Here is a 16,035-nt window from a genome sequence, read left to right as displayed (position 1 = left end):
TGTAATTCATTTTGTAGATGAAGCTGACCTCACATGTGGAGTTATACTCCTGCTCTGCCTACTGTATCCTGGGATTACAGTTGTGTATTTAGCCAAGGGCTCTTTCCTTCAAATTATCTTCGCTTGATTAGGCAAATTCTGTTCATTGTAATTCAGCACCCTTGTGTGTGACAACTTGATGTAGTATTCTCTACTCCTTCGTGCTATTTATAATTTAGTGTTGTATTGATTAACAGTTACATCATTGTCTAAGCACCTATGTGGGAATTCCACCCTATCTTTTGATATTCTATGAATATGTGAGTGACTAGATGCTGTGTTGCATCAGTGTCCATGTGGGCAAACTGAGGCTCACCATTCAGCATGTTCTAGTTTCATTGTATTTGAGAAATTCTAGTAAGCCTCCCCCCATTTCACATTAAAATAGTTTCATGAAATTGAAGCCTTGATACTCTGTAGTGTAAATTCTGACACTTCCTCCTCACTCTTCTTGAATTGTCTGCAGTGATGTGCGTTTAGTCCTACAGACTCAGTTTTTGTTTTAATTGTATACCTACCAAGGGCTGGACCTTCCCATTAGCTTGACTGCATCCCCTCCCACATAAAACAACTCCTCACTGACGCTGCTGAAATGGCTACATACCCTCTTTTTCATCCTTCAGATGAGACAGACATTGGAGTAGATCAGATCTGCGTTCAAATCTTGTCTGTTAATCTGTGTTTTTACTGTAATTCTTTTGGCCTTTAAGTTAGTTTGTTCTTCTGTGGTATGAGGATGAAGTAGGCTGATGCTCAGGAAAACATTTATTTAGATGAGTGTCTACCATGGTGTAGGGGGCAGAATTACCACCAGAAATATTGCTGATAATAAACAGAAAAGTAGTGAACTAATGTATTCCTCTCAGGAGACTTAGAAACTAGTTTTAGGGGAAACTATGTATATGCAGTCTATGTTATTAGCTAAGTAGTGTTCTAAGCTTTTTTTTTTCCCTCCTTATTTTGAGAAGGCTATAGAATTTTAAGGTTTCTCCATGTATTTGAAATTTCTGATGTACGCCAGTATTGATACAGTAGAAGCTGGGTTACAGCAGTTAGGGGGTGCTTGGTTGAGAATTTTCAGTTGGCTTGAGTTTGAGTCCTGGTTCTGTTGACTTTGTACATGTGTCTTTGATTGAATGACATAAACTGTGTGTCTAGGTTCTCACTTATATTGTGTGGTTAGTACCTAGCCTCCCTGCCTGCTGCTGGTAGGTGTTCAGAAACTGATGCCATTGTTGTGTTGAGACTCATTAGAAGTGCAATTGCTTTTCAGCAACAAAGGTAACTTTCTCAGTTTAACTTAGTTTGGTTCACCTTGTTTTCTGAAAACAAAGTCTTGATGTCTTATGAGACACTACAAATTAAAACACATCCATTAATGATAGCTCTTTGGCCAAAGGTATTTTGGAAACTAACTCAGTTCTATCCCTGCTCAAACCAGCCACCTCCATTAAACCTGTGACTAACTTCACCTGGCTTTAATTAATTTGCATTTCATCTGCATTTATGCATGTGGTTGTCAGTATAATTTCTGTTTGAGTGTTTTGTAAGTCATTTTATGCTTTTACATGTGACTAGGTCTTGTTTTCTCAGCTGGCTTGGAATATTCCAACGGGTAAAGCACTGGTTCTCCCTCCTAGAGCATCTGTGGGAGAGGTACTTTGTTCAGGTGGTGTCCATGGGCTGTGCTTGAGTAACTTGCACTTGGACATGAATCTGCAGCAGCTTCCAGATATTTAGTGTCTAGAGTTATAGACAGGCATCAAAACAGGAGGTTTTCTTAAAGATTTGGTGTGTTGCCACCATGTATTTTAATGAAATTTCAACCTTTTTTTTTTTTTCTCCAAGAAATCTTGTTATTTATATTTGGCTGAAGGAATTTATAGCTCTTTATTAATTTGAATTTTATTTTATTTGTTTGTTTGGTTTTGGTTTCTTGAGGCACGATTTCTCTGTGGCTTTGTTGCCTGTCTTGGAACTCACTCTGTAGACCAGACTGGCCTCAAACTCAGAGATCCACTTGCCTCTGCCCCCCAAGTGCTAGGATTAAAGACCTATGCCACCATCGCCCAGTCTATTAAGTTGAATTTTAATATCATAATATTGAAAATTGTGTCATTTGGACAGTAATAAACAACAGTTCTAAAAGACTGAGAGAAAAAAAGTTATTCATGAGTCTCAGTTATAGTAGGTTTCATTATGTCATTAAATTAGTTTGTTAAATCTCTGGTGACTCTTACTATAGGGTTAGGTTGTCGACTTTGATAAGGAGGAGTCTGTTGCTAATGCATTTGGAAATGACCATATTTAAAAAAGAAACACCTTTGCATTTGTTTTAATTGGAGCTTTCCTTAAAACAAGAGTTTTTTCTTCGCACTTAAAATTATATTTCTTCCACATGAGTATTTGCATTTTAATTTCCAGAATTTTTTCCCTCTAAAACCAATGTGCTGCTCCACTAAGACCCTGTTTTGCATCTTCCCCAGGAATGTCACTGTCTGCTGGATCCTCCCCTCTCCATTCCCCCAAAATTACTCCACACACCTCTCCTGCTCCTAGAAGAAGAAGCCACACTCCAAACCCAGCGAGTTTCATGGTGCCACCTAGTGCCTCCACTCCTGCCAATAACCCTGTTCCTCAGACTCCGTCCTCTGGTCAGGTGATCCAGAAGGAGACTGTTGGGGGAACGACTTACTTCTATACAGATACAACTCCAGCACCTGTGACTGGAATGGTATGGCTCCCATTAAAGAGGAAATCAGTGCTCTTAGGAAAGCTGTTCCTCACTAACGAGAAGGGCACCCTTGTATTGGAAGGTTTATAGGGACATGAAAGAGTATTTTACTTTTTAACTTATTCTCATGTCTTAAGATTGGTATGATTCTTCCTTTCTGATTTCATTCAGAAATCAGATTGTAGTTGTACTTTGTATTGGTATGTCAGGGCTTGTTTTCACCGCAAGTTATTACCTGGGTTAGCTCTAGTTGGTGTTCCGACTCTTGCTTCTAGTTACTGGATTGGTTGGTCTACCTCTGGGAAGAAGTTGAAGGAAGTAGGTTGTCTCTCAGTTATTGAAAGTGAACTGATGAGTCACTCATGCCTGAGATAAAGCTATGATGTAAAGGCCTGAGTTTCAGATTGCAGAGTGGCATGCTGTGATAGAGGCTGAGAGCATGGGCACTGTGTAGGAGGAAGAGACTCAGGCTGAGGGAGGCAGCTGGGATTGACTGAGCACTCAGAGACGACTGATGGGAAGAGGTAGACACAGACAGATATGCAAGAGAGGAGGAGCATGCACAGAAGAAATGATTCCTTCTCAGGGAGAGTTACCAATGTCAGAAGAGGGCTGAAAGGACAGGCAGAGTGGTGGACGGCAAGCACCGCTATTCTGCATATGCCTTCTCTCCTTCAGTCTCACTATTCAGTCTACATTAAAGACTTTTTTTCAACTAGAGAAATTAGTAAATAACTCTTGAGTAAGAAAAACAAATTCTACTAAAATGATGGAAGTTTAAACTATAGGCATTGGACTGGGTTTCCATAGCACAGCTTGATTATCAGACTAGGTTAAATTTCAGATTTTGTGGCTGGAAAACTGCTTTCTTTGTCCTTGTTGGAAAGCTGAGTCCTGCTGTGTTTTCACACTGAAGTCTTTGTATTTTGAGGTGGTTTCCTTGTTTGTAAAATGAAAACAGTAGTGCCCACTGTCTTCTAGAAATGTGAAAACTTGTAAGTCCTGCAACTATCAGTTGTTTAATGGTTTTTGGGTTTGCAGGGAGAAGAAATTGCCCTTAACTGTATAGAGACTAGTTTGTCGCAGAACTGTTTCTGCTGTTTGTAGAGATCAGTATAACATATTTTATAATGTTTTCACCCTTCCTACCATATTTATATTTCTTGCAAACCTGAGGTAGTTAAACCAAAGTGTGTGGCAGAAGGAAACCAAGGCAAACAAAAGGCAGTTTTATTCCGACTGCAGATCCAGGATTTATAGGTTTGTAAAACCACTTTCTAGTTGTGGTCCACAGCAGTTAAATTCCTGAGGATAACAGAAAAACAGCTGAATTCATTTCTAAGAAAGAGGGGGGAAAACAAAACAAACAAACAAACAAACAAAAAAAAAAAAACAGTGGGGAAATGTGGATGGATGGGAGGAGCTTGGGAAAATGATGAGGAAAAAAAGAAGGACCTGAGTGTGAGGAAGTGACACACACAGCTAGGAGACTGTGTGTGGTTTGCTAGAAGATGGAGCTATGGGTACAGCCTCTTGTTTGCTAGGGTGTTGCCACTTGATTGAACAGGTGTGTGAGCAGACTAGTCCTGGGTTAGCCACAGAGACACTGCCAGGGGTATTACCTGCTTACCTCACTCTTATGGTTTAAAAAAACATTTCTGAACTGTTGGAAATAGAACATCCTATCAGAGAGCTAGTTTTGCTTTCTCAGTGCACCAGAAATTTTATAGATGAATAAAATGTTTTTCATGTAATACTTTTTAAAATTACTTTAAAAGTAAAATTTAAAATTATTGAAATAGAGGATTTATGAAATGAATTCTTCAGGAAGAATTATTTTAAGAGTTTAAGAGTCTGAAGTGTTTAATTCACTGTTATTAAAACATTTAAAATGTCCCAGAATGTATTACTATCAGATAAAAATTAAACTTTTATAAAACTGATAAGGCTTACTAAGAAAAATTGATTATATTTTCCTTCTTCTTGCCTTTTTAGGTATTTCCAAACTATCATATTTATCCTCCAACTGCACCTCATGTTGCTTATATGCAACCAAAAGCAAATGCACCTTCCTTCTTCATGGCTGATGAGCTCCGACAGGTATGCTTTCTGAAGCCAGGGCAGACACTGACCATTGGCTGTGCTTTAGAGCAGGAGGAAGGATGTTCAGATCACTGTGTGTAGTCTCACAAAGCCACCTATGCAAGGAGATTTAGAGCATGCAGGTTTTGTGTATGTTTAAGGAAACCTTAAATAATGTATTAGAGTACAAAATATAGTAGTATTATTTAAATGTGCTTTTTTCTGTGCTTCGTATTCTTTTGGTTTTTCAAGACAGGGCTTTTCTGTGAAACAGTCCTGGCTTTCCTGGAACTCTCTCTGTAGATCAGGCCACCCTCAAACTCAGAGATCCACCTGCCTGTGCCTGTGCGTCCACTGCCTGGCTGCTCATGTTCTTTGTACAAACAGAACTCTTTTGTGTTTGTTTGTTTGTTGATAGTATGTATACCTGCTTACTTGACTGTGTCAGGGAGGACATATGGAAGTCAGAGAACAACTTGTGGGAGTTGGTTCTCTCCTTCTACCATGTGGGATCTGGGTACTAAACTCAGATTAATCAGGGTTGGCAACAAGAGCCTTTCCTCACTGAGCCATTTCACATGGAAAGGGCTCTTTAAATAAAGCACACATAATTTAAATGGTTTCTAAACTTTAAATTGTTGCTCATATTTTGAGACAGTAAGCTTCATTTTAAGTGACCAACAACAACTTTAAAGTAGGTTTCATAAAATTCTTTACTTTGTTGTAAATAACTTATTCTTTATTTATAGCTTCTTACATGTAAATTCTCAAAAATATTTTTGTTTTATAGAAGGTTCTTTTAGTGTGTGCCTGTGTGTGTGTGTGCTGGAGTGTAGGTGTGTACCTTATTTGTTTTTGCAATGCTAAGGACCTTTTGTATGCCTGGCAAACACTGAGCTACGTCTGCATTTCTGTGTAATAATTTTCGAATGAATTACTGGCTAGTTCGATAGATCTTACATATGATAAACGTGTGTGTGTGTGTGTGTGTGTATCTAGAAATGTTATAGGTGTATTAAAAGCAATACATAAAAACAATTTAGTTATAATGGAAAGTCTAGGTGTGAGAAGCTGTGTTTAGAGTCTGTTATTAATATATTTGTTTCTTGTTCTTAGGAGCTGATAAACAGACATTTAATAACAATGGCTCAAATTGATCAAGCAGATATGCCAGGTAAAATACACATTGATATACCCCAGACAGAGGCAGACAGATCTCTGTGTTCAAGGCCAGCCTGGTCTACAGAGAGTTCCAGGATAGTCAGGACTATTTCACAGAGAAACCCTGTCTCAGAAAAAAAAAAGGGGGGTGGTGGTATGGGGTATGGGGTGGGTACAACTGAATCCTATATTAAGCCACATTAAGAAAAAAAAAAAATTAGATTAACAAGTTCTATGTCTAAGAACTTTTAAAGTTCCTACTGTATATACCAGTAAATACATAAAGCCTTTTATATAGGACACAAAGGAGCTTTTTCTTGTGAAGAAATATTGGACTATGAATTTAGTTCAGCCGAAAGTATTTGCCTGGAAAGCGCAAGGCTCTTGAGTTCACTCCCCAGCAGTGGAGTCTAAAAATCACAAAGACAAAACCCTGATAAATAAGTTCTACTAAAGTAAAATTTAAGAATGACCAAAAGACAGCTGCTGTTAAAAAGGAACTAAAACATGGAAGGAGCTATTTGTAGTCTGTATAATTGACAAATAATAGAAAAAAAAAAAAAAGACTTGATCAAACAGCTCACAGGGAAAAAGTCCAAAGATGAATGTGAGCATTTTTTATGGACAATCCTTATAGCCAATAAAAGTATTTCAAGAGAAGGAAGTAAGGAAATGACCTGACTATCGCGGTAAATAAGGATCAGGATAAACAAATAGGCCGAATAGATGATTATTCAGTGAGAAATAACTTACAACCTAGACAGATGAACACCAGGAAATTCAACCCGATCCTCTCCTGTCCGAGTCACGCCAGCGCCTTTCCTGCCCCCCTCCGACCTCCTTCCACAGGTCACTTCCGCCCATGGCTCCACCCCCCAATGGGTGTGGTCAGTGCCACAGAAGGACTATCTCACTACAGTTCCCCTTTTAGTCTAAAGAAAAGATTTAGGCTTAATACAAAACTATATACAAAACAGTGAATAACAAGTGTGCTCTAAGAAAAGGAAAATCGAGAACAAAATGACCTACATATCTAGTCCTAGGGTGAGGGCATAATGGAGTTTAAAATAGAGTTGTCCTAAGCTGGAAAACGTAAGTCTAGTACCTAATATATCTAACTAGGAAGAGAGAATAATAGTTGTGATAGTTTAATCTTCAACCTCATCAAGACCTGAGAAGGAAATTAACAATACTAAAGTAGACAGGAAATGCGGATGGACAACTTCCAAAAGGTGCAGCAAGGACAGTAACAGCAAGCCACCTGAACAGTCACCCTAGGTCTCACAGCAACGTTGGTACACCCAGATTTGGCTAAGGCCAAGAGAACTTGACAGACCACAACAACAGCAGGGAGGTAGAATGGCTGTCTTACCCTGACTTGGCAAGGTCAAGCAGTATTCTATATTTGTCTCCTGCAAGCGCATAGGACTGTATGTCCAAATCAGTGGTCAAGGTGGGGGCAATTCTATGCCCAACAGGCCATTAGCTGAGGTGAGATTGAACTCCAGCAGGAGCAACAACAGTGTCCAACATATTTTTGGGAAAGTGCACGGTGCTGTCAGGAGCAACAGTGTCTCATGTCAATGGAGTACTAATATCAAAACATTTAAATGCCATGTTCTGCATGTCTATGGAGTGATTAAAGATGAAGCATCTATATCTGACTAATCTCATAGGTACAGGAAATGTGAGTGAAGATAATCTGTAATACTCGGGAACTTAGCTAAAAAGACTGATTAAAACTTTCCTGAATAAAGCAGGAACAAATACTTAAACAATATAACTATTTACATATACATACATGTAAATCCCTAAAATAGAGGTAGAGTATAAGTGTCAAGACAAGAGGTAGAATTATAAAGGGCAGCAAGATAAATATCCCAAATTGTATCAATATACAAAATGTCTTGAATACAAGAAAAGTATACATACATAGAATATGCTAAAAAATAATGTGCATAAAACATTGTAAGTGGAAATATTTAACACAATATAACAAAATATAAACTTAATTTTACACCTGACAGTTTGTCAACTTAATTTGATAGGCTATAGATCTGTGTGTTCTCAATATTGATGATAGTTTAAATTGTTGGACCTGTAATGACTTTTGAAAACTCAAGCTGAAAATCTATACCATTTACTTAGCATTTCTGGTTCTAAATCAAGGCAAACTTTTGTCATTTCAGGAAAGCACTTATAAAACAAGCCAGCAGCTAATAGTGAATGGGGATGAGTATAAATTTTCTTTTCCTCTAGAGGTTGAACAAGACAAGGATGCAACTTTTTACCTCTTCCATTTAGATCTGTACTCCAAGCCTTAGGCACAATAGTCAGGCAAGAGAAAGAAATAAAGGCATCCAGTTAGGTGGCAGATGGCATGCCATAAATTCACAAGACTATACCAGAAAAATTCTGGAACAATACTTAAATTCAGTAAAGATGTGAGGCACAAAAATCAACATTTATATGCTGAGCATTGGTGGTGCATGCCTTTAATCCCAGCACTCGGGAGGCAGATCTCTGTGAGTTCAAGGCCAGCCTGGTCTTGTGTGAATTCCAGGACAGGCTCCAAAGCTACAGAGAAACTCTGTCTTGAAAAACAAAGAAAAATCAAATCAACATTATGTATACCTTATAAATAACAAATAAGCATACACCAACGAAAGAATAAAATGAACCAGAGTCGAAATAGTTGTCATGAATCACTGGAAGAATTTGAAGGGGACACAGAGGAAGAGTTTCCTTTACTTGTGGAAAGATGGTGTTGTTAAAATGTATACACTATGATACCATGAATAAATGAGTATAACCAATACATGAAAAAGAGTCCACACTATCCATGGAGTTGAGGTTCATGTGGGTTCTGTCAAATAAAGATGTCAGCAGAGCCACCACTGCACCGGACAGATCATTCCTTTCTAGAGATTTGTTTCTTAGTGTTATCAATTACCTGTGCTTTGCAGAGCTGTAAAACACATTTTGTAGAAACAGACACCATGGTAATGTGTGATCCTTTAGGTAAAGTACAAGTGTTCTTTGCTGCCCATTTTATCCTTGGCTCTGGATAAACTCAGAGCCTCATGTATGCTTCTTGTGATCTAGCTACATTCCCCTGTCCTGAATCTGTATTCTGGTGCTTAATCCCAGATGGCATTTTGATTCAAGTATAAATTTAGTACGGGGGCTGGAGAGATGACTCAGTGGTTAAGAACACTAGCTGGTCTTCCAGAGGAGTTCAGTTCTCAGCAACCTCATGGTGGCTCACAACCATCTGTAATGAGATCTGGTGCCCTCTTCTGGCCTGCAGGGATATGTGCAGACAGAATATTGTATATACAATAAAGAATTACATTTTTGGAGTCGAGGGGAACAACTACTGACTGATTCAGTGTTAACTTTCAAACCTACATTAAATGGTGTGTTCTACAATACCGGGAACATGAAGGATAGATGCTATTATTTTTCATTTGAATGATTGTGTAATTTCCATAAAGAATCAAAAAAGATAGAGATTTTTCCCCAGCTGTCTTGTCAGGACTTAATTTAAATAATGTATGTGAAATCTAAAAACATACTGAGTCCTTATACATATTAGTGACATTATATTAATGAAATTGAGCTGTTACTATGGAGAAGCTTAGAGCAAAGGAAATACGCACATTTAAGACATATGTAGAATAGCTATTTCAAAAGCGGTTTGTCATAGCACTGACTCTTAGACTCTAAAGCCCAAGAGAGTCATGAGGGCAGTTGAATTTGCCAATATCTAATGCAGGGAAGGTGCTATGCTTGAGGATAGTAGGAATTGTCTTAGGAAGAAGTAGCCATTTGTTACTTGAAAGTTAAGACTGCTCAGAGTGGGCTAAACTAGGTAGAAAGAAGAGTGCCTTTGAGGTATTGAAATAAGGCTGCACGAGTACACTGTGCTTAGGACTGGGCAAACCCACCACAGAGGCACCTAGTGGTACTGCATCTAAGAGAGCTGGGTTCCATCAGGATCATGAGGATGCTTCAGTGCAACACAGGGGACTTGAAATTCATCAAGTCCAACAGTGATGTATCACGGGTACAGAAGACTAAAGGAAGAGCAGAGCTAAACATCCCGAATTCATAACCACTTAATCCTGTGAGCGATTTCAATCATGCACAGCCACTGCACACAGATTCAAAATGTACAGCTTCTAAAGTCAGATAATGTATGCTGTGGAGATCCCTGTGTTCTTTTACTGTGTATATTTGCTTGCTATTGAAACCATGGTAGTCATCAAAAGGTTTTTCTTCAAATACCTGCTGTAGCTGGTTTGCCTCTTGTGCCTTCACCTATTATTTTCATTGTCAGCACTGTGTCAACCTCATCTCTTAAATATTGGGGCAAGCATAGTTTCCTTCAGTTGTACTTACTTGAACCAGAGATTGTTTTTTAAGAGTTTAATGCCATCTGTCATGTTTATAGGTACACACATAGAAACACTTGCATACATGTACATGGATGAACACACTTCCAGATTTCAAATTTCTTTATGCTGTAAAGATAATAAAAAAGTCTCTTTCCATCAGTATTAGAATAAAAATGTTTAATCCAATAATGACTTATTTCTGTAATTATTTCTAAGAACAAAAACCCCATCATTTGCTCCCAAGAGATTGGAAATAGCTGAGTATGTGAACTTGAGTTGTACTTTGCTCTCTGTAACTTGGTTTATTGGTACTGAAGTCATAGTATGTTTTATAGACTTGTTGTAAATCCAACAACTGCCTCTTGACACAGAGCTGTTAGGATTTGTCAGTGGATAACGATAGATTTGATTTCTTTTTTTTTTTTAATTACTTTGAGATATTTATGAATGCTTGTCATTGAAAACTGTCTTTCTGTGACTTACTCAGCAGTCCCCACAGAAGTTGACAGCTACCATAGCCTCTTCCCTCTAGAACCACTGCCACCTCCCAACCGGATACAAAAATCAAGTAATTTTGGGTATATCACATCTTGCTACAAAGCTGTAAATAGCAAAGATGATCTGCCATATTGCCTTCGGAGGATACACGGTAAGGAAGATGGGTTTCTTTTGTCAGGAGTGTATTACTTGAGCTAAGATTATCTGTATTTTCCTAGAAACAGTGCTGTGTTTATAAATCATGTTTGGAGAAGAAGTGTTCCTTTTCCTTTCCTTTTTTAAGTCTCCATTTGGAGATTGATACCTTATAGGCAACATAGACCATTTTTAGGAATTCATATATCTCATTAGCTGTCATTTGCAGTTGATTATAGTAGAAAATTTTCTTCTTTAGGTTTTCGTCTTGTTAACACAAAATGCATGGTGTTGGTTGATATGTGGAAAAAAATTCAACACTCAAATATTGTAACTCTTCGTGAAGTGTTTACCACTAAAGCGTTTGCTGAACCTTGTAAGTAACTGATCCTGTGGAGGTTCTGCTCCTGAGTTTCACTATCTGGAGCCCAACTTCTGTGATGTATATTTCTGTTTTCTTGCAAGCTCTTGTGTTCGCATATGATTTCCATGCTGGAGGAGAAACTATGATGAGCAGACACTTTAATGACCCTAATGCGGATGGCTACTTCACAAAAAGAAAGTGGGGTAAGAGAGATGGAGCAAACTATGCTTTGATGCATACATTTGTTCTGGGGAACAGTAGTTTGTATTAAAACGTATACAGATGGGGGCTGGAGAGATGGCTCAGTGGTTTAGAGCACTGGCTGCTCTTCCAGAGAACCTGGGTTTAGTTCTCAGCACCCACATGGCAGCTCACAGCTGTCTGTCACTCCACTTCCAGGAGATCTGACACCCTCACACAGACATAACATGCAGGGAAAACCAACACACATAAAAATAAATACATCTTCAAAAATACATATATAGATTTATTTTTGTCATTTTAAGGGCCCTACTGCATCTTTTTAAGGCTTCTCAAAGAATTGGTGCTGGTTTGCAGCAAGTTTGGAGAATATGTTTATTGACTCAGATTTTATGTCAGTATCTTTTGTTTACTCTAGATAGTTCCCAGTTTTTGTACCCTGTAAGCATAATTTGATAGTCTTATAGTCCATAGACATGTGCTTTTGTTTGTTCCATGTCATGCTTTTTAAAATAACTTTACATAAAAATGGAGTATTTTTTTTATTTTTTATAATTCAGCTATTTCAGAGAAACCTAAAAATTTATAATTTCAGTCAAAAATGTACTTATTTATTGGGAAAATGAACCAGAGAAAATGTAGACCCGTGTGGAGATGTTAACTTTTATATTCTGTGGACGGTCTCATTCTTTGGTGTGGAGCCGGGAATGAAGCAGCACACTGGCAGCCGTGGTTTATCTGCATTCTGACAGTTGAAAGAAGAAGATGTAGTTATGTAGTTGTTTTCCATTGAAACCCCAGTTGGTCGGACATGTGGTCACTTCTACTGTGTTGGCTGTCCACAGGCATAGTTTTGTGAAGGATGTACTACAACTTTCCCATCATAGTGACAACACCTGTGATGTTGCTGTTGGCTTTGATTTGTAGCTGTCTTCACCTGAGCACTGTTGCCATTAGGGCTGCCTCACTTGTTTTGTGGTAGCTATTCTATATATTTATTGCAGGTTGTTGGACAGGGTACCTGCCAACTGGATACCCCTCTACCTCAGCTCTGATGCCAGAGAGATCTGCAGACATTGCCATTGTTCCCTGTTGAGAACTACTCAGAGCATTTCACCAATTTGAAAAAAAAAAAAATCTGTATTTTTTTTCTTGTATCTTAACATTTATATTTTCTCAAAGTCAGCCCTTCCATTTTACACTTTTCCCCCCTTTGAGACAGGGATTCTCTGTGTAACAGTCCTAGGTGTCTGTAGACCAGATTGGTCTTGAACTCACAGAGATCCCCTTACTGTGCTGGGATTAAAGGTGTGTGCTACCACCACCCATTTTATACTCTTTAGGACCTCCCATAATATACCTACACATGTAAATGTCTATTGTTTCTCTTACTATAAAATTATGTAGCAACAACTTCTTTTGAAAAGGCATGTTTGTTAGAAGTGTATTATTTAGAAGATGGGGATAATGTGAGATAGAGAAGTTGTGTTTATATAGAGAAATTATAGAGATTAAAATCAAGTTAAGTGAATGGTACAGTTAGAATCAAACCTGATAGGAAGTAAGTCCTATGTGTTTGCTGTAAGTACTCACTCCTATAATCCTAGTCTTAGAAAATTGAGACAGGAGAATTGCCACAAGTTGGAGGGCTACAAAGTAAGATTCTGGTCTCAAAAACAGCACAGAATAGCTGGGTATAGTGGATTATTTCTTTAATTGCAGTACTTAGAGCAGATGCAGGTGGATCTCTGGGTTCAAGGTCAACTCAGTATGCCTATTGAGTTCCAGGACAGCCAAAGCTACATACTGGTGTACCCTGTCTGAAACAAACAACAACAAAACAGAATAACCAGTACTCCTTTTACTTATGGCCATACCAATTGCAGAGTTTCATTTAAAGTTCTTTCCATGGGGCTAGAGAGATGGCTCAGTGGATAGGAGCATTGGCTACTCTTCCAGACGTCCTGAGTTCCCAGCAAACATGGCTCACAGCCATCTATAACAGGATCTGATGCCCTCTTCTGGCATATGGGTGTACATGCCGAGCACTCATAAGTACATTTAAGACAAAACAAAAACCTTTTTTCCACCCCCACCCCCACCCAGTGCTGGGCTCTGTTGAGGGCTCTCCCAGGCCCTCTGACATCTTAGCAGTGTCTGTGAAGAGCGTTTGGAGACTTCTAAGACTTCAATCTGTCCAAGCTGAGATGAAATGGTTCATTTTGTATGTGCTTATTAAAAGTGTTGTCCCACCAGGCAGCAGTGGTGCATAACTTTCAAGCAGTTCTGGGGAGGCAGAGGCAGGTGGATCTCAGTGAGTTTGAGGCCAACCTGCTCTATAAAGCTAGTTCCAGGACAGCCAGGACTGTCACACAGAGAAGCCCTGTCTTGAGAAAATAAATAAGCAAGCAAGCAAGCAAGCAAATAAATAAATAAATAAATAAATAAATAAATAAATGTTCCAAGCTGTAATTTATCTTCTTTCTTCCTTCCTTCCTTCCTTCCTTCCTTCCTTCCTTCCTTCCTTCCTTCCTTCCTTTCTTTCTTTTTCTTTTCTTTTTTTTTTTTTAATCATGATTTTTGAAGTAAGGTCTTATTTTGGAACCCTGACTGCCCTGACTGACTCTGAGTTCTTAGTAGACCAGCCTGGCTTCAAATTTGCAGCAGTCTTCCTGGTTTGCTTTCTGAGTACTAGGACTATATGCAAGTGCTATGACATCTGACTTCTACTTTCTGTTTATTATGTTTATTCATAATTAACCCTTTAATCTCACATTTTTAGCCTCGTTCACATAAAGCTGGTTTACTGTTATATTGCTACAAGACTTTATATTCACTGAAATAATTAACAATAATGAATTAAGTCTTTTATCTCTTATTTCAATATTGACTTAGAAAGTATGATGAAAAAGCAGTTTAAAAGCTAGGGGTGGAACTCAGTGGTAGAGCCATTGCCTAATATGTGTGTGTACCTAGGTTAAATTTCCAGCAACACAAAATAGACAGACAAAAACACCTACAAAAGTTGTTAGAATAAACACAACTACTTTCAGAGTAGACTATTTGTTTCACCATTGGTAAGGACACTGCTTTTAGAAACACTTGGGCCTCTGTTAAATTCTTACTGTTATGAAAATTCATTTGCTTTCTAGGCCAGCATGATGGACCACTGCCTAGGCAGCATGCTGGACTGTTACCAGAATCTCTCATTTGGGCGTATATTGTCCAGCTGAGTTCTGCTCTGCGTACTATTCACACAGCTGGTTTGGCATGTCGAGTAATGGATCCAACAAAGATTCTGATAACTGGCAAAACAAGGTATTAGCATTTGAATTGTTTGAATCTTTCTCTCTTTTTAAAATTTATTTTGAGTGCGCAACTTTTCCAACTATATACTTGTATGTGTACCACATGTGCTTGGTACCCATGGAGGCCAAAAGAAGGTTTTGGGTTTCCTGGAGGTACAGGTGGCTGTTAACACCCCCAGAAATGTTGGCATGGTATCTGGAAATACAGACAAAGAATCAATTCCGCTCATATAGAACCATCATTCTCAATTTGATCGTATGTCAGTCTCAGATTGGCAGACTATCTGCAGAGCTGTTCATCTGGGAAGTTTGCAGTTCGCTCCCCACCCCACTCCCACCTTTTGACTTTTCAAGACAGGGTTTTTCTGTGTAACAGTCCTACCTGTCTTGGAATTAGCTCTGTAGACCAGGCTGGCCTCAAACTCAAAGAGATCCTCCTGCCTCTGCTTCTCAAGTGCTGGGATTAACAAATTGCTAGATTGTTGCTGGTTAGGTTCTAAGAGTTGAGAATAATACAATGAGGCAGCAAAGACCTTAATTTCACCTTTTTTTTTTTTTTAAATGAAAACAGACATTTATAGACAATATTTGGGAATTTGGGCGTCATTCTTTCCAAACTACTTCCTGCTGGTAAGGGGCACTGTCATGGGGGATTCTAAGAAGATGCAGAAATCCTGGCTGCTTTGTCCAGCTGTTTTGAATGTAGGATCACCTGGTACTCTGTTTCAGGCGGTCTGGCTTGATCAAACCACATTAGTCTGGAAGGAATCCACAGCTTTTCATTTTCTGTGGAAACAAAAATAGAAATCCTTTTCCCCGGTAACTTGTCCTTGAACTTAAATTTTGGAGTCAAAGCTTTTATTTATTTATTTATTTAATTTATTTATTATTTTACATGTCAATCCCAGTTCCCTCCCTCCCTCCCTTTTACCCTCTCTGCCCTCTCACATGCACCCTAACCACCCTCCTCTCCCACCCCCCCACCCCAATTCCAAATGTAGGGGAATGCCATCCAGTTGGGGTCATGTAGATCTGACAGGTCATGCGAAGTAGGGACTAGAGCTTCTCTCCTGTCCCTAGGTTAAGGCAGTTATCCCTCCATGGGGGATGTGT

At 38.8% G+C, this 16,035-nt stretch overlaps 1 protein-coding gene across 3 annotated transcripts in view; it reads left to right on the top strand.

The window, feature by feature from the left end:
• The window catches only part of Pan3 (poly(A) specific ribonuclease subunit PAN3), a 116,974-nt gene that overhangs the window by 83,359 nt on the left and 17,580 nt on the right, over positions 1 to 16,035 (top strand). For 2 of the 3 annotated variants that reach the window (XM_051205136.1, XM_051205134.1), the window contains 7 exons: positions 2,526 to 2,773; positions 4,769 to 4,873; positions 5,972 to 6,029; positions 10,904 to 11,065; positions 11,309 to 11,425; positions 11,515 to 11,616; positions 14,767 to 14,932. In XM_051205136.1, coding sequence (XP_051061093.1) covers positions 2,526 to 2,773; positions 4,769 to 4,873; positions 5,972 to 6,029; positions 10,904 to 11,065; positions 11,309 to 11,425; positions 11,515 to 11,616; positions 14,767 to 14,932 — 958 coding nt within the window. The remainder of the gene's footprint in view (positions 1 to 2,525; positions 2,774 to 4,768; positions 4,874 to 5,971; positions 6,030 to 10,903; positions 11,066 to 11,308; positions 11,426 to 11,514; positions 11,617 to 14,766; positions 14,933 to 16,035) is intronic. The other variant, XM_051205135.1, reaches the window with a different exon arrangement.

This window comes from Phodopus roborovskii, unplaced genomic scaffold, assembly GCF_943737965.1.
Source record: "Phodopus roborovskii unplaced genomic scaffold, PHOROB, whole genome shotgun sequence".
NCBI lineage: Eukaryota > Metazoa > Chordata > Mammalia > Rodentia > Cricetidae > Phodopus > Phodopus roborovskii.
This window is presented reverse-complemented; position numbering and strand designations above follow the sequence as displayed.